Raw genomic sequence first — 22,897 nt, 5'->3', positions numbered from 1 at the left:
GCTCTATCTGTTGCCCAATTGTCCATTCCAAGTGCTTAGTCCAGTGCTCTGCACATAGGAAGTGCTCAATAGACTGAATGAATGAATCGTGAGAAGCAGCGTGGCTCAGTGGAAAGTGCCCGGGCTTGGGAGTCAAAGGTCATGGGTTAAAATCCCGGCTCTGCCGCTTGCCAGCTGTGTGACTTTGGGCCAGTCGCTTCACTTCTCTGTGCCTCAGTTACCTCATCTGTAAAATGGGGGTTAAAACTGTGAGCCCGTGGGACAACCTGATCACCTTGTATCCCCCAGCGCTTAGTACAGTGCTTTGCACATAGTAAGCGCTTAACAAATACCACCATTATTATTATTACCATCGAATGATCGTTTAGACTGTGAGCCCGTCGCTGGGCAGGGAGGGTCTCTATCTGTTGCCCAATTGTCCATTCCAAGCACGTAGTCCAGTGCTCTGCACATAGGAAGTGCTCAATGAATGCGATTGAATGAATAAAAAATATGATCGAATGAATGAATGAATGAATGGATGGACGAAGGAAGAAGGGGGCCCACCCAGGGCTGGGGGGGAGGGCCAGAGTGCAGGCCTCGCCTCCCCACAGACCAAGCCCCCCAGGCGTCAGGCCGATCCCCCGCTGCACTCGCCGCGGGCGAGCTGGTATTTAAGCGTTTACTATGTGCAGAGCACTGTTCTAAGCACTGGGGGGATACAAGGTCATCAGGTTATCCCACGGGGGACTCACAGTCTTCATCCCCCTTTTACAGAGGAGGTCACTGAGGCCCAGAGAAGTGAAGTGACTCGCCCAAAGTCACCCAGCTGGCAGGTGGCGGAGCCGGGATTAGAACCCACGACCTGACTCCTTAGCCCGGGCTCTTTCCACTGAGCCACGCTGCTTCTCATAATAACGGCATTAAGCGCTTGCTACCTGCCAAGCATAGTTGTAAGCGCTGGGGTAGATACAAGGTAATCAGTTTGTCTCACTTGGGGCTCACAGTTTTAATCCCCATTTTACAGATGAGGTAACGGGCACAGAGAAATCAAGTGGCTTGCCCAAGGTCACACAGCAGACAAATGGCAGAGTCGGTGTTAGAACTCACGTCCTCTGACTCCCAGGCCCGTGTTCTTTCCACCGAACCACGCTGCTTCTACAGCGTGGCTTGGTGGTTACAGCATGGGGCTTGGGAGTCAGAAGGTCATGGGTTCCAATCCTGACTCTGTGCGACTTTGGGCAAGTCACTTCACTTCTCTGGGCCTCAGTTACCTCATCTGTAAAATGAGGATTGAGACTGTAAACCCCATGTGGGACAAACAGATTACCTTGTATCCACCCCAGTGCTTAGTACAGTGCCTGGCACGTAGCAAGCGCTTAACGAATTCCATGATTATTATTATTATGATTATTCTTCTTACATATTCCCTGCCCACAAGGAACTTACCGTGTTGAGGGGGACAGCGGCAAAACAGAGACGCCCGCGCATACACCCAGAAGCAGCATCCCTATCTGTCAAATGGGGATTGAGACCGTGAGCCCCACGTGGGCCGGGATTGGGTCTGACCCAATTTGCTTGTATCCACCCCAGCGCTAAGTACAGTGCCTGGCGTATCGTAAGCGCTGACTAAATACCATCGTCGTCATTATTATTATTCTGTGAAGGGGGAAGACGTTCCAGGCCAGACGAATGCAGCGCAGACGGCCCCCGCGGCAGCCGGGTCTGCCACCGGCCGCCCCTCCCACCTGGACGACCGCCAGAACCACCGATCCCAGAGGAATTTTCTAAGAGGTGTCCCCCCGGGGACGGGGACCACGACCGGACCGCGCTGACCCCACGCAACGGCACGCGTCTCCTCAACCTTCACGGGCCAAAGCCCCAGTCACGGACTACTGGGGGCTGCCAGCCGCCAGTCCGCATCCCCCGGCCACTCGGGGTCCAGAAGCCGCGGGCGCCCTGGATCTAGAAGCCGCGGCTCTGGCGGTTCTACGAGTTCAATCGGAGCCTCGGCGCCCCCCGCCTCCGGTCACCCCAACCTCGTCATGTCGCTCCCACCCGCCCTGCCCCAGGAGCCCCCGCTGCCCCACCCCACCACGCCGGCAAATGAGGCCTGCGGCGCTCCCTACTCCGTCGGGGCAAACTCCCCTTTAGCCTCGACAGCAAGGGAACCCGGCTCTCCCCAGACAGTCTCTTTCCCCTGCGCTCTCTACCGGAGGGGCTCATCTTCTCCCACTCCCCAAACCTCGCTGGAGAAAGGGGAGGAGTCGGCCCCCTCCTCAGCCCCCAGTGCCTGCCGGCCCCTCCACCCCACTCCTCTCCGGGCCCATATCATCCACCGTCTCCACCCGCTTCAACTTCTGGTTGCCGTCACCTACCGCCCCACGGGACCCACCGCCAACTTTCTGAACCATCTTGGGGCCCAATAAAAATCATTACATTCGTTCACTATATAGAGGTGGCTAACCCCGACAATGCTCTCTCAACTCCACCTACCTCCCCGCTCCTCTCCACCTCGCCCACTCCCCAACCTAGACACATGATCGACTTTGATATCTCCAGTCATCAACTCTCAAATCCCATTCCAGCCACAACCACCTCAACTGCCTTTCTGTCCCGGGGCCCCTCCCTGCCAACCGTACCGTCCCCTCCCACCCAGAGGCCTCCCACTTCGCGACTCCATCCACTCACCCTAGGCCGTCGCGCTCCGTGGGATTCCCGACCCAACCTTCCCCCTCGTTGCACAGATCCGCCCACCTCCAACCTCTACCCCGCCGCGGCTTGGAATTCATCCTAGCACCCTGTCTTTCCCCGACGCCTCGGTATTTTGGGGGTGACCCTCTAAACCCCTACCCAGCCACAGAGTTCTGGGCTGTGGGTAGATTGGGCCGTGAGATGGAGATCCTTGGGACCGTTGGAAAAGGGATTAAGAGCGATGAATGGATACCCTTGGGGATCGAGGGTGGCCAACTTCCAAGGAAGTGGTTTAACAGCACGGGGACTAACGATGGTTTGTGCCGGGGGACGACCATCTTCGGGAGGGCCGAGGGGAGCTGAGGAGGCAGTGTGATGCAATCGGCCAGATGATGTGTTAAAACCCCACCTGGAAGGGTGGTGTGCTGAGACCTTCCGGGAAGGAGCCGGGACTAAAGACTTGGAGTGAGCTGTCGTCTCTGCGCCCTCTCCACCCCACCTCTCTGGGACCCCTACCCAATCTTCTTCCCTTCGTGGCCGTCATCTTCAACCCCTCGCTCTGGGCTGTCTCCCTCCAACGCCCCCCCACAGGTCCCCTCTCCTAGAGAACCAAACCTTCTCTGGGCCCCCCACCAGCCCCCGCCTCTCGCCCCATCTCCCCCCTTCCCCCCCCTCCCTTTGCCAATGTCTCGAACAGGCAGCTTACGCCCACTTCCTCCACTTCCTCGAGAAGCGGAGGGCTCACCTACAACTCGGCTTCTGCTCCCCGAGCCTGAAGGACACCCCCCCAACACACACACCCAGCCCCAGCCCGGAGCGCGTTGCGGCCCCTCCCCACTGGCGGAACCAGAGGGCTCCGAGACCCACAGCCAGCCTGCCCACCTGCCTCTTTGGCTGCCGCCGCTGCTGCCGGCCCCACGGACCGGGCGGCGGGGGGCCGGCGGGCGCGGGCAGGAAACGCCGACCGCGGAGATTCTGCGGCCACTCCCTCGCTGCGGGTCTGTCCCCGAGGTCAAAGCGAATCACGGCCGAGCCTCGGGAGGAAATCGCCGACACCGAAAGCGGAAGTCGACCGTTCTCCTCCTCGATGCCGGAAAAGCGAGCAACAGTCACGTCCCCGGTCGTTCCGGTAAGGAAGCCGTCGGAATCTGACCGGGACTCGGGACCTCTGCCCCTACTGCTCCCCAAGCCCCCGTAGCCCCCGCAGCTCTCCGGGGCTGGGAATTCCACAGCCAAGGCCCCAGCGCCCCCAACCTCGCTGTGACAGCCACCCGGGGTCCGAATTCCGACCCCTACCCCCGCCCCCTGCGCCCAACAACCGGCCGGAGGGCTCCCGCGGACTCCCCGGTTCTCGAGGTTCCCGAGGTCGGCTCACCCCTGCACGGCCCCGGCCCGGCCGCTTTTAACGTTTGGGAGCAAGACGACAGATCGGAAGGAGAGCGATGCAGTTAGGCCAAGGAAGCTCCGCGCCGGGGGAGGGGGTGGCTCGTGAAGACGCCCGAGAGAAACGAATTCGCGGGCCCGCAGACGCCAACCGAGCCGTGTTTGCTCTCCAATTCTCTGCCTGGGCAGCGGCCTTCAAGAGGACGGCAGTGGGTGGGAGAGCTCTTCCGAAGCTACCTGCCGGCCGGGGATGCGGCGAAGGGGGCGGGCAGAGAGCAGAGGCGGCGGAGAGGAGGGGAGGCCGAAGGGCTGCAGCGTCGAACGTGGGCCTGGAAGAATTGGTTCAGGGCCGGGCTGCAGGACTCACGAGTCTTGCCACTTTGGCACCCGGTGAACCTGCAGCCATCCTGGACTTGAGGGAGGCCTTTCCCAAAAAAAGCCCAGGGTCACAGGACCCTCCCCACTTCAAGGAGAGGTGATGTGGCGGGGGGGGGGGGAGTGAGGGGGCAAGACCATCAGGGCCAGCGGACCAGCCCAGGTCCGTAAAGAACAACTGCGGTGCCAAGCTTCCGGCCAACCGAAGGGCACGTAGAAAATGGGGAACAGAGAGTGGGCAGACTCCATCGGACATGACCCCAGATTGGAGAGACCCCATGCCAAAGCGTCCCGGTGGGGCTACGGCTTTGACCGGCAGCCAACTCTGGGGACGGACTTCCCGGACAGGGAGAGCAGTCCGGTGGGCCGGCCGGCCCCTCCCACGCTGCCCGACGGCCCTTCTCTCGGCGGCGAGCCCGCGGCGGAGCGGCCGGGGCTACCCTCGCTGCCAGCGGGCCTCCCCGGCCACTGCGGATTCGAGCCCGGCCACCGGCTGCCGACCGAGCCGCTGCTGAGGCTGACTCGGCACAGTTCAAAGGCGGGGTGGTTGTGAGATCGGGTGCTGGACCGGAAGCTGTCCGAGGGCGGGGATCCATCTCTACTAACTCTGGCGGCCTCTCCCTGTTGCTTAACGTGGTGCTCGGTGCCCGGCGGCCCCCACCCACAGGTCTGCCCCGAGAGGACCTGAGGGGGTCCAGGCGTCAAACTGAGAAGACGCGAGCGAGGCGGGGGAAGCTCACCGGGGCCGACCGGCCGACCCACCGACCGACCGGTGAAGCCGACGGCGGTGGCACCTCCCCAAGCAGCGCCCGCCTCGGGCCCTGCCACGCGGCGAGGGCTGGGGGGTAGGGCGGTGCAGGGGAAGCGGGTTCTCTGCCCAACACAGGGCAGCGTAATATCAAGAGGAGCGGCTTCGGACACCGGAGAACTCCACAGTCAGAGTCTCCACTACCATCCCCAGAAAGTTTCCATCCTTCGGCCCTGGGTCCGTGAAACCCGCCGCCCTCGGGCGGCTAACTGGACCAGGCCCGGTGGCTGGGCGGCACCGAAAGCCAGGGGAGCCGAGCAAGACGGAGTGATCGCGGAGCGGGGCCTACCGTGCAGCCCAGCTTCCCCAACCGCGGGAACCAGGGTGGCCGGAAGGGCAGAGGCGGGCACCAGGAGGGCACCAGCTATCCCGGCCACCCTGCAGCAGACGCAACTGGCCGCCTCGTGCTTTCCAGACCCCACTGTCACCCTCACGGCCAAGCCGCTTCCCGGCTCTGCTCTCCGAGAGGAACCACGGCTCTGACGCCGGCTCGTGGGGCTGGGAGGGACCCCGGCCGGCTACGGCCTCCCCGGATGCCAGGAGGGACCCAGGTGTATACTGTGAGGAGAGCGGGGACCTCCCTCCGGGGACTGGGCCACGTTGGCTGGGAGAGAGACCCTTCATTCGTTCATTCATTTGTATTTATTGAGCACTGTACTAAGCGCTTGGAAAGTATAATTCAGCGATAGAGACAATTCCTGCCCACGACGGGCTTACAGTATAGAAGAGGATGGCAGACATCGAAACAAGTAAACGGGCATTAATATAGATAGAATTATAGACATATACATACGTACACAAGCGCTGAGGTGGCGGGGGCGGTTGAGCAAAGGGATCGAGTCGGGGCGATGGGGAGGGAAGGGGGAGCTGAGGAAAAGGGGGGCTTAGTCTGGGAAGGCCTCTTGGAGGAGGTGAGCCTTCAGCAGAGCTTTGAAAGGGGGGAGCGTGATTGTTCGGCAGAGTTGAGGAGGGAGAGCGTTCCAGGCCAGGGGTAGGACGTGGGCCGGGGGTCGACGGCGGGACAGGTGAGAACGAGGCACTGTGAGAAGGTCAGCACCCGGAGGAGCAGAGTGTGTGGGCTGGGGTGCAGAAGGAGAGAAGGGAGGTGAGATACAAGGGGGTAAGGTGATGGACAGCTTTGAAGCCCATGGTGAGGAGCTGAGGGGCAACCACTAGAGATTTGCGAGGAGGGGGGTGACGTGCCCCGCACGTTTCTGTAAAAAGATAATCCAGGCAGCACAGTGAAGTATAGACTGCAGTGGGGAGAGACAGGAGGTTGGGAGGTCAGAAAGGAGGCTGATGCAGGAATCCAGTCGAGGCAGGATGAGCGACTGTACTGACGGTATTTAATAATGATAATGTTGGTATTTGTTAAGCGCTTACTATGTGCAGAGCACTGTTCTAAGCGCTGGGGTGGACACAGGGGAATCGGGTTGTCCCACGTGGGGCTCACAGTCTTCATCCCCATTTTACAGATGAGGGAACTGAGGCACAGAGAAGTTAAGTGACTCGCCCACAGTCACACAGCTGACAAGTGGCAGAGCTGGGATTCGAACTCATGACCTCGGACTCCAAAGCCCATGCTCTTTCCACTGAGCCACGCTGCTTCTCTACTGACGCGGTCGCCCCCACAGCCGAGCCACTGCCCTCCAGGAGGAACAACAGCTCTGATGCCGCCTCGTAGGCCTGCGAGAGAGACCCTGCCCAGCTGCAGCCTCCCCCGGTGCCAGGAGGGACCTGGGTACGCCGGCCGTGCTGGCCGCAAGCGCGGCAGCCGACTGTTCCCACTGCGACCGCGTGTGAACCGAGACCGGCTCTCGCCGACCAAGCGGACCGCAGCCCCGAGGGGGCCGGGCGCCGCCGGACGCGCCGACGCCGGCAGAGGCGCAGGCTGCCATCCCCGCCGCCGGTGGGCAGCGCTCGGTTCCTGGAAGTGCCGGCCTTCCCCCTCTCGCGCCCCGCTCTGCCCAGAGACCTTGGGGCCGCGGGAAGGGCAAGCTCAGGTGGTTCCGGTTCCGCTTTGAATCCCACGGACCGGAGTGCGACCGACCGGTCCCGGACCGGCGGGGAGGTGCAAGGCGGCTTCCGGCCAAGCGCTCCCGGGCGTCCCGGACGACTGAGCCTCCCACCCACCCACGGCCCGCTGGTGAGGCCGGGGGTCGCCCGTGATTCGTCCACCCGGGAGGGCGGGGGTGAGTGGGGAGAGCGCGGTGTCTCCCGCGGGCCACTGCTCGGCGCTAACTTAGCCCAGAGTTGACGGGGTGGCGGTCCCACCCCGGGCTCCCGCTCCCGGGCCCCGTCCGGCCCCGCCGCGGGGACCGGAGGCCAAGGAGCCCAGCGGAGCGGCGAGCTCCCGGGGTTCCCGTGGACGAGGGCCCGTGGCACTCTGGGAAGCTCCTAAGGCTGGGGAGGGGAGCTCGCCCGGAGCCGCCGCTTGGCAAGGGGCAAAGCCTCGGCCACACGGTCGGGTCAGGGCTGCCCGCTTCCTACCGATTCCCGCTTGGTCCCAAAGAGGGCCGAGAAGCAGCGTGGCCTCCTGGAAACAGGGTTCTAAAGCCCAGCTCTACCACTTGCCTGCCGTGTGGCCTTGAGCGAGTCGCTTCACTTCTCTTTGCCTCGCCTCGTCTGCAGGATGGGGTTTCGATACCATCTCTCTGGCCGCACACCTCTCTATCTTAACTGCCTATCCGTCTGCCTGCCTGCGGCAGAAGCAGCCGGTGGCTTGGGCGGCCGGCAGGCGATCCCGCGGCAGGTTGATTTTCCCGACCCTCCCCACCCCGGATATCAGGGGAAGGTTGCAACGGTGCCTGAGTGGGTGGGCGGAGCAACCTGCTCTGACTGGGCCCTTCACGGCACGCGCGGGTCCGCACCTTCCCCTGGGCCAGACACTAAGAAAATTGAAAACATCCCTTCGTCCCACAGGGTGATTCCCTTGTCCCAATCCTCCCGGGCTTGCCTTCCATCTGGGTGGGTGCCCTTTTTTTTTTAATGGTATTTAAGCGCCAGGCAGTGTACCTAGCACTGGGGCAGACACAAGATCATCAGGTTGGTAAAGGTCCCTGTCCCTCAAGGGCTCACATTTTACAGATGAGGTAACTGAGGGATAGAGCACCGTGCACCCCCCAGTTGCGGCTCCTCCGGGAGCCCGGAATCGCTTGTCCCCCGGGAGTCATCTCGTATCATGTTCCGCTCGTCCCCCCGAGCGTGTGCCTGCCTCTGCCCGCTGGGTTCAACCGTCACTCCCTGCATACCTGCAGCCAAGGGGTTAACAACGTGCCCTCCCTGACCCTGCCTTGCCCTCAGTCCCCAGTCCAGCGTTGCGCGTCTGACCGGCCGTCCGACCGATCAAACGGCCCGAGGCCCGAGCCCGGTTACGGTGGAGGGTGGACACAAATAACAAGGTCAGGCCGTCCCCGTCTCTCCCAGGGCTCCCAGTCTAAATAGAAGGGAGAACGGGTGGTTAATGCCCATTTTACAGATGAGGAAACTGGGGCCCGGAGAAGTTTAATGGCTTGCCCAAGATCACACAGCAGGCAGGCGGCAGAGCCGGGATGAGAACCCTGGTCCTCCAACTCTGGGGCCTGTGCTCTCTCTAATAATAATAATGTTGGTATTTAAGCGCTTACTATGTGCCGAGCCCTGTTCTAAGCGCCGGGGTAGATACAGGGTAATCAGGTTGTCCCACGTGAGGCTCACAGTTAATCCCCGTTTTACAGATGAGGTCACTGAGGCCCAGAGAAGTGAAGTGGCTCGCCCACAGTCACCCAGCTGACACGTGGCAGAGCCGGGATTCAAACCCATGACCTCTGTCTCCCAAGCCCGGGCTCTTGCCACTGAGCCACGCTGCTTCCAGCGTTCCAGGCCGGAGGCAGGACCTGGGCGAGGGGTCGGCAGCGAGACAGACGAGCTGGAGGTAAAGTCAGAAGGTTGGCGTTAGAAGACTGATGTGTGAGGGGCGGGTTGTAGTAGGAGAGTAGCAAGACGAGGCAGGAGGGGGCAAGGTGGTGGACGGCTTTAAAGCCGATGGTGAGGGGTCTTTTTGACGCAGAGGCGGGTGGGCAACCGCTGGAGTTTCTCGAGGAGCGGGCGAATACGGCCTCAACGTCTCTGGTAGAGAAACGATCCGGGCGGCAGAGTGAAGTATGGACCAGAGAAGCAGCGTGGCTCAGTGGGAAGAGCCCGGGTTCGAATGGGTTCGAATGCCGGCTCTGCCATCTGTCCGCCGTGTGACCGTGGGCAAGTCACTTCCCTTCTCTGGGCCTCGGTTCCCTCATCTGTAAAATGGGGATGAAGACTGTGAGCCCCACGGGGGACAACCCGATGACCCTGTATCCACCCCCGCGCTTAGCTCTGCACATAGGAAGCGCTTAACAAACACCATTATCATCACTAGAGTCGGGACAGGCCGAAGGTGCGGAAGTCAGCGAGGAGGCCGATATAGTAATCAAGGCAGGACGGGATAAGTGATCGGATTAACACGTGAGAGCAGTTTGGATGAAGAAGAAAGCGTGGATTTTGGCCATGTTGTGAAGGCTGCAGCCGGGGGCTGGGGCCAGAGCACCACTCTCGGCTACCCAGACGGTACACCCCATCCCGGCCGCCTGACCTTCCCTGCTCCTAGCGACAACACCGACAACGATAAGACAGAGAATGGTCTTTGTTAAGCACTTAGCCCAAAGCAAGCGCCGTTCTAAGCGCTGGGGTCGATATAAGTTAATCAGGTTGCACACGGTCCCTGTCCCATATGGAGTAGGAGAGAGTAGAATTTAATGCCTGCTTTACAGCTACGGTAACTGAGGCACAGAGAAGTGAAGCGACTTATCCAAGGTCACACAGCAGGCACGCGGCGGAGCCGGCACCTGAATCCAGGTCCTCCGACTCCCAGGCCCGGGCTCTCTCCACGAGACCGCCCCGCTCCGCCATCCCTGTCGCATCCCAGCCCCACTCCAAACCGAGCCGCAGCGGCTTAGCTGCCCACTCAAACCCCAGCCGACGAGAGCGCGACGAAGAGCCGGGCCGGCTGCGACGGTCCCGCGGCACTGAGACTTCCTGCTGCTTGGGGGAAGGCTTGCGGAAAATGCCAACCGTGTAGGTAGGCGGGGATGGATGGATGGATGGGCCCCCCCCCCCCCCCCCGAAAACGGCAAGGGGCTGACCAGCTAGTGGGCTCGCAGCCATTTGCGGGGGGGGGACACCGCACCTAAATCTAGAGTGGGCAGGCCACATCAGCACCCACCACCACCGCGTGGTCACGAAAACGCATATTCACCGCTCTGGAGGAGTGGGGAGAAGATGGAGAAGAGAAGGAGGCGGTTACTCTCGGCGCTGACCTCTAACCCACGTCCCGCCTCCTCAAATCTGAGACAATTACTCTCTCCCCCTTCAAAGCTTTATTGAAGGCCCATCTCCTCCAAGAAGCCTTCCCTAAGCCCTCCTCTCCTCTTCTCCCACTCTCCTGCATCACCCTGAGTTGCTCCCTCTCTTCATCCCCCCCGGCCCAGTCCCAGAGCACTTATGTCCACACGTGCAATTTAGTTATTTATATTAATGCCTGTCGCCCCCTCTAGACTGTAAGCGCGTTGTGGGCAGGGACCGTGCCTGTTATAGCGTGCTCTCCCAAGGGTTTAGTACGGTGCTCTGCACGTGGTAAGTGCTCAACAAATACGATCGACTGACAGGGTTGAAATCAGCCCCCAAGGTAAGAGCGTCTTCAGAGCAGTTCGTGAAGCCCGACCCCGAGGTCGGCCACCGAGGATCGAGCGTGGACGCCGTCGGGCGGGCCGAGGGCAGCTGCTGTTGAGCAGCGTGGCTCGGTGGAAAGAGCCCGGGCTGGGGAGTCGGAGGTCATGGGTTCAAATCCCAGCTCCGCCGCTCGTCAGCCGGGTTACTTTGGGCCAGTCGCTTCACTTCTCTGTGCCTCCGTCATCTCAACTGTAAAATGGGCATGAAGACTGTGAGCCCCACGTGGGACACCCTGATCACCTTGTTTCCTCCCCAGCGCGTAGAACAGTGCTTTGCACATAGTAAGCACTTAACAGACGCCATCAACATTAAGTGTCTGCTGAGCCAGGCAGGGCTCTGGCGATGGCCGCTTCCCCCAAGCTGAGCCCGCCCCGGCTCTCTGGGCTGGGCCTTCCCCCCTCCCCGCCACCTTCTGACCCCAGACAGAAGCCTTTGGCCCCCGAGGGGAATTGTGTGGCTCAGGGAACCAGTTCACCAAGAGGACAGGAAGCAGCATGGTGTAGTGGATAGAGCCCGGGCCTGGGAGTCCCAAGGTCAAGGGTTCTAATCCTGGCTCCACCACTTGTCTGCTGTGTGACCTTGGGCAAGTCACTCTGCTTCTCTGTGCCTCGGCTATCTCATCTATAAAAAGGGGATCGAGACTGTGAGCCCCACAGGGGGCAGGGACTGTATCCAACTCGATTTGCTTGGGTCCACCCCAGCACTCGGTAATAATAACACTGGTATTAATTAAGGGCTTACTATTGTGCCAAGCACTGTTCTAAGCCCTGGGGTAGAGACAGAGAAGCAGCGTGGCTCAGTGGAAAGAGCCCGGGCTTTGGAGTCAGAGGTCATGGGTTCGAATCCCAGCTCGGCCACTTGTCAGCTGTGTGACTTTGGGCAAGTCACTTAACTTCTCGGTGCCTCAGTCACCTCATCTGTAAAATGGGGATTAAGACCGTGAGCCCCACGTGGGACAACCCGATTCCCCTGTGTCAACCCCAGCGCTTAGAACAGTGCTTGGCACATAGTAAGCGCTTAACAAATACCAACATTATTATTATTATTATTATTACACAAGGAATTCAGATTGTCCCATGTGGAGCTCACAGGCTTCATCCCCCTTTTACAGATGAGGTCACTGAGGCACAGAGAAGCGAACTGATCTGCCCAGAGTCACACATCTGACGAGTGGCCGAGGCGGATTTAGAACCCACGACCTCTGACTCCCGAGCCCTTTCCGCTAAGCCGCACTGCTTCGGGACACAGTAAGCGCTTAATACATTATTATTATTAAAGGAACCGGACCAGGGGCATCCGTCCAGCCTCATGGGTCTCCACCCTCGATTCCCTGGAGGGGGAAACGCTGGACGTAGACGAGCAGAACCCGAATGACTGATTATTATCCAAAACTTATTATCCAACCTCGGCTTCACGGACATCTCCTCCCCTGGGTCTCCGCCTATCTCGGGCCGCTCATTCTCAGTCTCTTTCGCGGGCTCCTCCTCTGCCCCCTCCTCTCTAACTGTGGGACTCCCCTCAAGGTTCAGTTCTGGGTCCCCTTCTACTCTCCAGTTCCCCCCACTCCCTTGAAGAACTCATCTGCTCCCACGGCTTCAACTGCCACCTTTATGTGAACAATTTCTCCATCTACCTCTCCATCTCCTCAGAGGTCACGGGTTCTAATCCCGGCTCCGCCACTTGTCAGCTGTGTGACTGTGGGCAAGTCCCTTAACTTCTCTGTGCCTCAGTGACCTCATCTGTGAAATGAGGATGAAGACGGTGAGCCTCGTGTGGGACAACCTGATTACCCTGTATCTACCCTAGCGCTTAGAACAGTGCTCTGCACATAGTAAGCGCTTAACAAATACCAACATTATTATATTTCCTCCTGCCTTGGGGGCATCTCTACCCAACTGCCCCAATGACACCTCAAACTAAACATGACCCAAACACAACTCTTCATCCTCAACCGTACCGTGTCCTCCCTCTGACTTCCCCATGACTATAGACAGCACCACCACCCTCCGTGTCACCGGCCTGCAGCGAAGCTGCGTGATCTAGTCGGTAGAGCATGGGCCTGGGAGTCCGAAGGACCTTGGTTCGAATCCCAACTCCACCACTTGTCCGCTTTGTGAGCTTGGGCAGATCACTTCTCTGTGCCTCAGTCACTGCGTCTGTAGAACGGGGATTAAGACCGGAAGCACCTTGTGGGACGTGGACTGTGTCACACCTGATTAGCTTGTACCTATCCTAGTGTTTAGTACAGTAGGGACTTTCAAAAAAAAAAATGATTTAAAAAAATTGGCATCATCCACAACTCATTTCTCTCACCTAACTCACAGAGTCGACCGTCAGTTTTACCTTCCCGACGTCATTAAAATCCAACTCTTCCCCCCCTCCATCCAAACTGTTACCACGTTGATCCGACCACTTATCCGATCCCACCCCGACTACCTTCGTCAGCCTCCTCCCCGACCTCCCTGCCGCCTCTCTCCCCCCGCTCCGGCCCACGCTTCACTCGGAGGCCTGGATCACTTTTCCAAAATTCGGTCCCCGTTTCCCCACTCCTCCAGAAACTCCAGGGGTTGCCCATCCACCACCTCAAATAGAAACTTCTTCATCGCTGGCTCTAAAGCACTCAGACACCTCGCCCCCCGCTACCCTGCCTCGCTCATTTCCTACGACCCACGCGGCCAGGACACCCGGCTCCCGCGACGTCAACCTACTCGCCACACGTCCGTCTGGCCGCCCACCCCTCGCCCGCATCCTGCCTCTGGTCTGCCAGTCCCTCCCCCTCCCGCAGACCACCACTCTCCCCACCTTCAAAACCCTCCTAAAATCACACCTCCTCCCAGAGGCCTTCCCCGGCTAGGTCTTCATTTCCCCTACTCCGTCTCCCTTCCGCGTTGCCCTGACACTCGGATTTGTACCCCTTAACTCACCCCACCCTCAGCCTCACGGCGCTTTCGAACATATCTGTAATTTATATTAACGGCCCTCTCCCCCTTTAGACTGTAAACTCACTGTGGGCTGGGAACGCAGCTACCATTCATTCCTCTTTCATTCAATCGAATTTACTGAGCTCTTACTGCGCGCAGAGCACCGTACTAAAAGCTTGCAAAGTACAATAGAGAAATAAAAAGGGTTCGCAGTGTGGGGTGGGGCGGAGAATCAACTCTCTGAGATTGTAAGATGGCAAGTGCTTAGTACAGTGCTCTGCACACTCAAATTTGATTGACAGGAGGAAAAAGGAGAGGGCTGGGAAAGGCCATTTCCCCCAAACGGATTCCCGGGCACTGGTTTCCTATAGATCGTCATCATGTTTGAGGCGCCCCACCATTTAACAATGAAAACCGGCTTCTGCACACAAGCCGGCCGTTAAACAAAGGGGGGCCCCGGGTGGAGCGGAGCTGAAAGACCCCTGCGTTCAAAGTACAAGGACTGGCCAGACTCGCCGAGCTCGTCCTGCTCTCCCGACACCTCTTCCCCACCATCGCCCGGATGGTCGGGGGCGGGGAAGTGCCAGGGGAGAGTTCGCGGCGCGGACGTGTTACCCGGGAGCTAGGCCGGCCGTGCCTGTCGGGAGACGGCGATCTAGTTCCCGGAGGGGCCTCGGGCCGTGTCTCCGAAAACTTTGTTAAAATGGAAATATTCTTGCCCGTCAACTCTACTACGCGGGCGAAGTTCCAGGCATCAGACGAGATACCGGATATGGCTGCGTGGGGCGAGTGTCCAAACCGTGCCAAAGGAGACCTTCAGGAGGGTTCAGACAAACCCCAGGCCCGAGGGAATTTCCTGGGAGCCGACTGCGGGTTAGGCACCGTGGTCGGCACTTGGCAGGACTCCGAAGTAGGGAGACGGGTCCCCCGCCCTCCAGGGGCCTCCCATGTAACAGAGGAGACGGACACGGTCTTTAGAGGTATCGTGGGCACAGCGGGAAGAACAAGGTGAAGCGGGAAGCGCACACACCAGGACGCCCAAGCTGAACAAGTAACCAAATGCCCAAAGAACCGCACCGAGAAGGCACGTCCGCACACTCGCGGGTTGCGGAGCGGCGAAAAGCTCCACGCCCACGGATGCGGAAGCTGGAGACGCCTCTCTCCTCCCATCCGCGGGGTCGACACCGACGGTGACTCCCAGCCTCGGCCACCCGTCCGGTCGACGCCCCGGCCGATCCCCCTGCCGACGCGGCCACCCTCAGAATCCAACAGCGTTCCCGGGAGACGGCCGGGGACGGAGAGGAGGGGGGAGCGGCCACTGAAGACCTCAGACCGGGTCGACTGGCAGGCGGACGGCGCTCTCTCTTTCTGGAGAAGTGAAGCGGATGGCAGCCGGTAAGGCCGGTGAGCGGGCCCGGGGCGCTCCGGGCAGCCCGGACACGGCCGTCGGCTGGCTCCGACCCCCGAGGGTCGGTCCGACCTCCTGAGAAAAACTCATTTGCGACTCCAGCTCGACTCGGCGACGGGGGTGTGCCGGTGAGCCGTTGGCGCCACCCGTGCCCACGCCCTCCCCACGGGCCGGTCCGGCCCCCAACCCACCCCACCTCAGCTCTCTTTGGGTCCACGGGGCGGGCCCGCCGCCTCTGGGTGACCAGGAGCAGCGGACCCGTCGCCGCCAGGCTCGACGGATCTTTTGGGGGCAGAGAGCAATGGCCGCTCCCCGGGGCCTCTCGGGCCCCACCCTCTTTGCCTAAACCAGTCACTCAAACACGAGCCATCGCTCGGCCCGCTCGGGAAGGGGGCCTCCAAGGAACGGTCCCTGCTACCTCTCTCTCCCCTCTGACAAGTCCGGGGTAGCGAACGCCGCCTCAGCCCCGACGACGGGACGGCAGCCGTCAGCTTCGGGCACCCCGCCCTCTTCCTTCCTCTCCCCTTCCCCCACCCCGGGGCCGGGGGTCTGGGGCGGGGGGCGATGACAGTGGAAGGGGCTGCGGGAAGGGGAGGGCCCAAGAAAGGAGGCTGAGGAATTCAGAGACAGTAGGGGCGCGGGCCTGTCCGAAGTCGGCGGCGAGTTCTTTCCCACCTGGTCGAAGGGGCGTTTTTTCACTGCAGGGTGAAGAACGCTATCTTAGCTTTCATTCATTCCTCTGTATTTATTGAGCGCTTACCGTGTGCAGAGCACTGTATCAGCACTTGGGAGAGCACAAGACAAGCAACACTTTCCCTGCCCGCATCGCCCTCTGCTTTTCCCCCTTCTCCTTCCCACAGCACTGTGCGTATCTGTATTATTTATGACTCTATTTTGTTAACGACGTGTATAGATCTATGATTCGGTTTATCTCGGTGATATCGACGCCAGACTACTCGTTTCGTTCTGTTTCGCTTTGCTGTCTCCCCCGTTCAGACTGTGAGCCCGTTACTGGGCAGGGATGGCCTCTCTCTGTTGCCAAGTTGTCCACTCCAAACGCTTAGTCCAGTGCTCTGCACATAGTAAGCGCCCAACAAATACGACAATGAATGAACGAACGAGCTTACATCTAAAGATTGGGGGAGACAGACGATACAAATGAATAAATTAGAGCTATGTACATAAGTGCAGAGCGGGGAAGAACAAAGGGAGCAAGTCTGGTCAGCGCAGAAGGGGGTGGGAGAAGAGGAAAGGGGGGGCTTAGTCAGGGAAGGCCTCCTGGAGGAGCTGGGCCTTCGCTAAGGCTTTGGGGGGCGGGGGGAGAAGGGTAACTGTCTGTTGGATCTGAGGAGGGAAGGCACTCCAGGCCAGAGGCAGGTCAAGGACGAGGCATCGGCGGCAAGATGGAGGAGACTGAGGCAGGACCCAGAGAAGCCTGTCTCGGTGGCCAGTGGGCCACTGAAAGCAGAGCTGGAGCAACCCCCCGTGCACTGGAGGAAGCTGGGTTTCGGAGTTAGAAAACAAGACCGAGGCCTTCGAAAGACAAGATGCCGCCACCCTGAAGGGAAGTGGCCAGAAGAGCCCAACTCCTCGGTACGACCCGGAGACCCGAGCGGGGCCAGGATCCTGGGCTCCTCTGGGCCCTCTGCTCTTGGCCTGAAATCTCCTTCGTAAACAAATTCTGGATGACAGAAAGCTCCATTCGGAAAAGGATCCAGGGGGTTCACAGGGTCTTAGGAACTCACTGAAATTTAACAAAGAATCCCCGCATGAAGGTCGCCTTAAAAAAATAAATAAGAGTTTCATGAGGTTGGCCCTTCGATAGAGGCCAAATGTACTTTAAGCTGGTAATAAAAACACAAGTACGTGCAGGAAGAGCCGCACTTTTAAAACGAGAAGCGGAATAAAGAGGAGATGTGACGCAACGCGGGTCGCGGGCCCGGCTGGCTCGGCCTCCGGATCGGGGCCCAGAAGCCCAGGGATGAACCGGACGGTCCATCCCCCTCCTCCGGGTCTGCCCGGGCACCGTTCAGGTCCGGCCCTCCAGCTCTTTCCCCAGACCCGGGACGCGGAGCAGCCCGAGGACGAGCTCGGGGGCAAAGGAGCCATTCCGGACCAGCTCTCCAAGCAGGGTCCCCGGATTCGCCACGCTGGAGAGCACGTGCCCGGGCGGTGCCCTTTACTGCCCTGGGCCCCCCCCGCCCCGCCCCCACGGGGCCCCTATAAAATCTGGCCGGCCTTTCATCTCCACTGACCTATAACCCGCCTCGGCTCAACCTCTCTCGTCTCTCCTGCCCTTCCATTCGGGGGCCGGGCGGCCCCGGGGGCTTCCGTCCTCACTTCTGTACCCGGAGGTCGGCCCACGTGCCGACTCGGTCCCCACCCGGTAAACGGGGGTTCGCCACAAGAGGCGACGTCCCGCGGTAGAGCCCCTCCCCATCTCTACCCCAAATCACCAGAAGGCGACTTTCGCCAACCGCGTCGCTAGAAAGAACCCGCCGGACTTCTCCTGCGCGGCACGGGCCGAGGCCCGGCTCCCGTCCCCTCGCGACGGGCCCACGGCGGGCGGGCGTTCACCTCGCCCCCGTCGGTCCTAATCACAAGGTGGGCTTCCAGACGGGCCCCCGGGGGCCGCTGAGCCCGTTTGGGAGTCCCAGAAACTGGCAGAATCAGAGAGAAGAGGCGCGCGTGCACACACCCACACACCTATATTCATTCTCTCTCTCTTTCGCAGGTCCGTATGCTATCCCTGCCTTCCTTCCCCAACGCGCGGACAGCGTCCGTTAAGGGCCCCTCCGGCCATTCCGGAGGCGTCTGGCCCGCCCTTCCAGCCAGCCCGAGGGCATAGCTTCTTTCTTTGCGTCGAGCGAGCAGTTGCCAGCAGTCCGTCCACGGCCCCTCCTCCAGCGGGGCCCCGAGACAAAAAGCGACTATTTTCTTTCAGAACGCCTCACGGAGGCCTCTCCCGGGGCTGAAAGCGGGCAAAGCCCATGCTGTGCGCCTGTCTCCCGGAGAAGATCGCATCTTTTATCTATTTATCGCCCCTCGGCTTTATTTTCACAGCAGATTCCCGGCTCGGACGCAATCGGCCAAGAAGCCCTCCTCCCCCTACGCGCTCCGGCCATCCCTCGCCGCCCGCAAGCGGAATCGGGCGCGGGCGAGAGGAGCAACCCGGCGGGCGCACGCTCGCCGCCGCCGGGAAACCGGAGACGGGGACGACGCGGGGCCCTCGATCCTTTCCAGACCGGCAGAGGACAGGCAGGGCAGTCTGAGAATTGCTCCCGAGAGCCAGGGAGAGCGGCCCGCCGAGAGCGAGAGCCCGGGCGAAAGATCGCCTCCGCGGGCCGCACGAGAATTCCAACGAACCGCAGACAGAAGGGGATGAAAACCAATCCGAGTTGTCTTAGGAGAGGGAGGAGGAGAGAGAGGGGGGACCGCCGGCACCGGGAGACGGGAGGGTGGGAGGAATCACTGTACGTGGGGTGGGGGGGGGGGGGGGGGAGGTGTGCGCTTGCGTGGGAGAGGCAGTGAGGGAGGGGGAGAGAGAGAGAGACGGAGGGAGGGAGAGGGGAAGATGATTAATTTCCACTGGAATTCTGGATGTGCAAGATCCAAACTGTACCAGGCCCATCTGTACCATGAGGTCTCAGATCTCCACTGGGGCTAAAGACGGAGGCGGGGGCACGGTTCGGACTCGTCTGTTTCGACGGGGAGGCGAGGGAGGAGGCAGGCGAGCGGGACCGTCTCGTCTCGGGCCTCTCAGAGCCCGGCCGGAGACGGACGGCCGAGAGGGCAGGGGATGAGGAGGAGGAGGAGGAGGACGGCGAGGGAAGGGGGAGGGCCGGGATTAGAGAGGCCTGGGTGGGCGGCTTTCACTCCCCAGCCCCGCTCCCGCTCGCCTTTGTCCAATCTCTTCCATCTCCCCGGTCCTGAAAAGAAACGGGCTCTTTTGTTTCCGAGGGGGGCAGAGAAGGCGAATGGAGGCAAATAAGCATAAGAGATGAGATATCGTCGGTCCTCGTCCACCCCATCTCCTCCCCGGCCCCCGGCCGGCCGGGTCCGTCCGGGGGCACAGGGGGCAGGCAGAGGGGTGGCCGGGGTCCTGCCGGGGAAGGAGGAGGAGGAGGAGGACGAGTGGGGGTCCCGGCTGTCTGTCGGGGGCGGACAGGTGGCCAGACCCATCCGCTCCAGGCCCCCTTTGGATGTGGGGTGTGTGCGTTCTGGGGTGTGAGGGGGTGGCCGGTGGTGCAGGAGGCCGAGCGACCCCTCCAGGCCCCGGACGGCCGCCCTGTCTGCAGCGGAGGAGGAGGTGGGAGGAGGGAAAAGGGAGGAGGAGGAGGAGGAGGAGGAGGAGGAGGAGGAGGAGGAGGAGGAGGAGGGCCCGCACCGCACCGCACAGCATACAACAGGCTCAGTCTGCAACAGCCCGCCGCCTGCCTCTCCCGCGGTGGGGGCACGGGGACGGATCGGGATGGGGGGCGATGGAGGATGAAGGGGATGGGGGAATGGAGAATTGGGGGGGGATGGAGGATGGGGGGGGGATGGAAGATGGGGGGGATGGAGGATGGGGGGGATGGAGGATGGGGGGCGGATGGAGGATGGGGGGCGGATGGAGGATGGGGGGCGGATGGAGGATGGGGGAGGGATGGGTCCCGGCCCCGCACGCTGCATTGTCTGCGGCAGCCCCGGCCGCCCCCCGCCCCCCCCCAGCGCACAGACACACACACACACACACACACCCCCCCCGCACAAACAGACAGAGACGGCGACAGGCCCCCAGAGGCGCGCAGGCGCACCGCCGGGCCCGCGCCTCCCCTCCCCCCCCCGCCCCCCCCCCCCCCCGCAGCCTTTGTCCAGCGGCCGCCCCGCCCCCCCGGGACCCCCGGCCCCCCCCGGGCCCCCCCGGCCCCCCCCCGGCCCGCAGCTGATCCCTCCCTCCCTCCCTCCCTCCCTCCCGGGCGACTTACCGACTTGCAGGACGTTGTGGACGCAGCCTCCGTCCAGCAGCGCGATGCCCCGGCGGAAGGGCAGCCGCGCCTCGTCGGCCCCGTCCCCGCCGGGACCGCCCGACCCCGGCCCCGGCCCCGGCCCCGGCCCCTGACCCGACCCCGGCGCCGGCCCCGGCGCGGCGGGGGGCGACGACGACGACGACGACGACGACGACGAAGACGACGACGAGGAGGCGGACGAGGACGGGGTGGCCGACGGGGTGGCGGAGGACGAGGCGGCGGCGGCGGCGGCGGCGGCGGCCCCGCTGTCGTCCGCTCCCGCTCCCGCGGCGGCGGGTCCGGGGGTCCCGGGGGTCCCGGCGGGTCCGGCCGGGGCGGCGGCGGCGGCGGCGGCGGCGGCGGCGCTGGTGTTGAAGGAGGAGTACATGCAGATCTGGCGCTCGCTGCGGGGGAAGGACCAGTAGACGATGCGGCGCTGCACGGGCTCGGGGATGCGCTCGAAGCGCTCCTCCACCCGCTGGAACGGCCACTTCTCCGCCACCTTCCGCGCCGCGATGTCCAGCAGCGACTCCGGGCCCCGCGGCCCGCACGACGCCCCCGGACCCGCCCGCGCCCCGGCCCCCGCCGCCCGGCACGACGAGCCCCCGCCGCCCCCGCCGCCGCCCCCGGGCCGGCAGCACGGCCGCTTGGCGGGAGGAGGCCGCTGTCCGCGCTCCGCCATGGCCGCGCCGCTTCTCCCGGCGGAGCGGAAGTGGCCCGCGCTTATAAAGGCCGCCGGCAGGGGGGGGGGGAGGGGGAGCGCGCGACCGACGCAAGGCGCCGTGACGTCACCGCGCCGTCCGCCGCTCCGGCGGGGGAGGGAGGGGCCGGGGGGCCGGGTCGTGACGTCAGGGGGCGGGGCGTCGTATGCAGATTCGGTCCGTCGCGAGGGGGCGGGGCCCGAGGCGCGCTCCCGAGAGGGAAGGGGGGGGGGGGGAAGGGATCTGCCCGCTCGGGGGCGCGCAAGGGAGGCGGGAGGACGGGGGGAGTCTGTGTGTGTGTGTGTGTGTGCATGGTTGGGGGGATTGTGTGCAAGTCCGTATGTGTGTGTGTGTACACGGGGGAAGGGTTGTGTGCGTGTGTGTGTGTGTACATGGTTGGGGGTGAAATTGTGTGCAAGAGTGTGTATTAGTGTCTGTGTACATGGAGGGGGGGGATTGTGCGCAACTGTGTGTGTCTGGGGGGGGGGGTCTCTGTGTGTATGTGTGTGTGTGTGTGTGGCTACAGAATAACGTGGGTGTTTGTTAAGCGCTTACTGCGTGCAGCGAGAGCTCGGTTCGAAGCGCTGGGGGGAGATCCAGGGGAATGAGGGTGCCCCCACGGGAGGTTGGAGGGCGAGAGGAGAGTTGTGTGCGAGTCCGTGTGGGTCTGTGCGTGTACATGGTTGGGGGTGAAACGGTGCGCAAGAGTGGGGGGGGGTCTGTGTACATGGAGGGGGGGATTGTGCGCAAGTGTGTGTATGTGTGTGTCTGCCCGTCTATGTCCATGGAGGGGGGGATTGTGTGTGAGTGTGTGTGTGTGTCTGCCCGTCTATGTCCATGGAGGGGGGGGGATTGTGTGTGAGTGTGTGTGTGTGTGTGTGTACATGGCTGGGGGGGGGAATTGTGTGCAAGTCCGTGTGTGCCTGCGTGTGCACGGCTGGGGGGGGCGGGGACGACGACGATTAGGTGCAAGTCCTTGCGACCGCCCGGGGGCGTGTGTCCGTCACCATACGTCCGCGTGTATGTGCGGGCGATCCGGGTGCACATCTGTGCACATGGGGGGGGGGGGGGGCCTGTTGGCTCCTCCGCCCCCTCCTCCCCTGCCCTCGCCACCCTGCTCGTTTGCACAGATGATTCGCTCCCCCGTTTACTGTGGCGCTAAGGCGTACGGCTCCCGGATTCTGGTGATTTCGCCGATGCGGCCTCGGGCCGTCCTGCTTCGCTCCGCCGCCCGTCTCCCCCTTCCCTTTCTAGAGAGAAGCAGCGTGGCTCAGTGGAAAGAGCACGGGCTTTGGAGTCAGGGCTCATGAGTTCGAATCCCAGCTCTGCCACTTGTCGGCTGTGTGACTGTGGGCAAGTCACTTAACTTCTCTGTGCCTCAGTTCCCTCATCTGTAAAATGGGGATGAAGACTGTGAGCCCCACGTGGGACAACCTGATTCCCCTATGTCTACCCCAGCGCTTAGAACAGTGCTCGGCACATAGTAAGCGCTTAACAAATACCAACATTATTATTATTATTATTATTCTAGGCCATCAGCCCGGCGGGGATGGTCCCTCTCTGGTGCCCAATCGTCCATCCCGAGCGCCCAGGCCAACGCTCTGCACAGAGTGAGCGCTCAGTAGATACCGCTCGGAAGCAGCGTGGTTCGGTGGAAAGAGCCCGGGCTTGGGAGTCAGAGTTCGTGGGTTCGAATCCCGGCCCGGCCACTCGTCAGCCGGGTGACCTTGGGCGAGTCGCTTCCCTTCTCTGGGCCTCGGTCGCCTCCTCCGTCGAATGGGGATGAAGACCGTGAGCCCCCCGTGGGACCACCTGATTCCCCTGTGTCTCCCCCAGCGCTTAGCACGGTGCTCGGCACAGAGTGAGCGCTTAACAGATACCGACATTATTAAAGACGA

At 62.0% G+C, this 22,897-nt stretch overlaps 1 protein-coding gene across 1 annotated transcript in view; it reads right to left on the bottom strand.

Moving 5' to 3' along the window:
• Window positions 1-20,986, bottom strand: part of ZSWIM6 (zinc finger SWIM-type containing 6) — a 62,468-nt gene extending 41,482 nt beyond the window's left edge. The window contains exons 1-2 of the mRNA XM_029064156.2: window positions 20,525-20,986; window positions 20,278-20,407 (exon numbers count right to left, since the gene is read on the bottom strand). Coding sequence (XP_028919989.1) covers window positions 20,278-20,407; window positions 20,525-20,980 — 586 coding nt within the window. The 5' untranslated portion in view covers window positions 20,981-20,986. The remainder of the gene's footprint in view (window positions 1-20,277; window positions 20,408-20,524) is intronic.
• Window positions 20,987-22,897: the final 1,911 nt, after the last annotated feature.

The sequence above is a fragment of the Ornithorhynchus anatinus genome, chromosome 1 (assembly GCF_004115215.2).
Source record: "Ornithorhynchus anatinus isolate Pmale09 chromosome 1, mOrnAna1.pri.v4, whole genome shotgun sequence".
NCBI lineage: Eukaryota > Metazoa > Chordata > Mammalia > Monotremata > Ornithorhynchidae > Ornithorhynchus > Ornithorhynchus anatinus.
The sequence above is the reverse complement of the archived record's forward strand: the minus strand, read 5'-3'. Positions and strand labels throughout refer to the sequence as shown.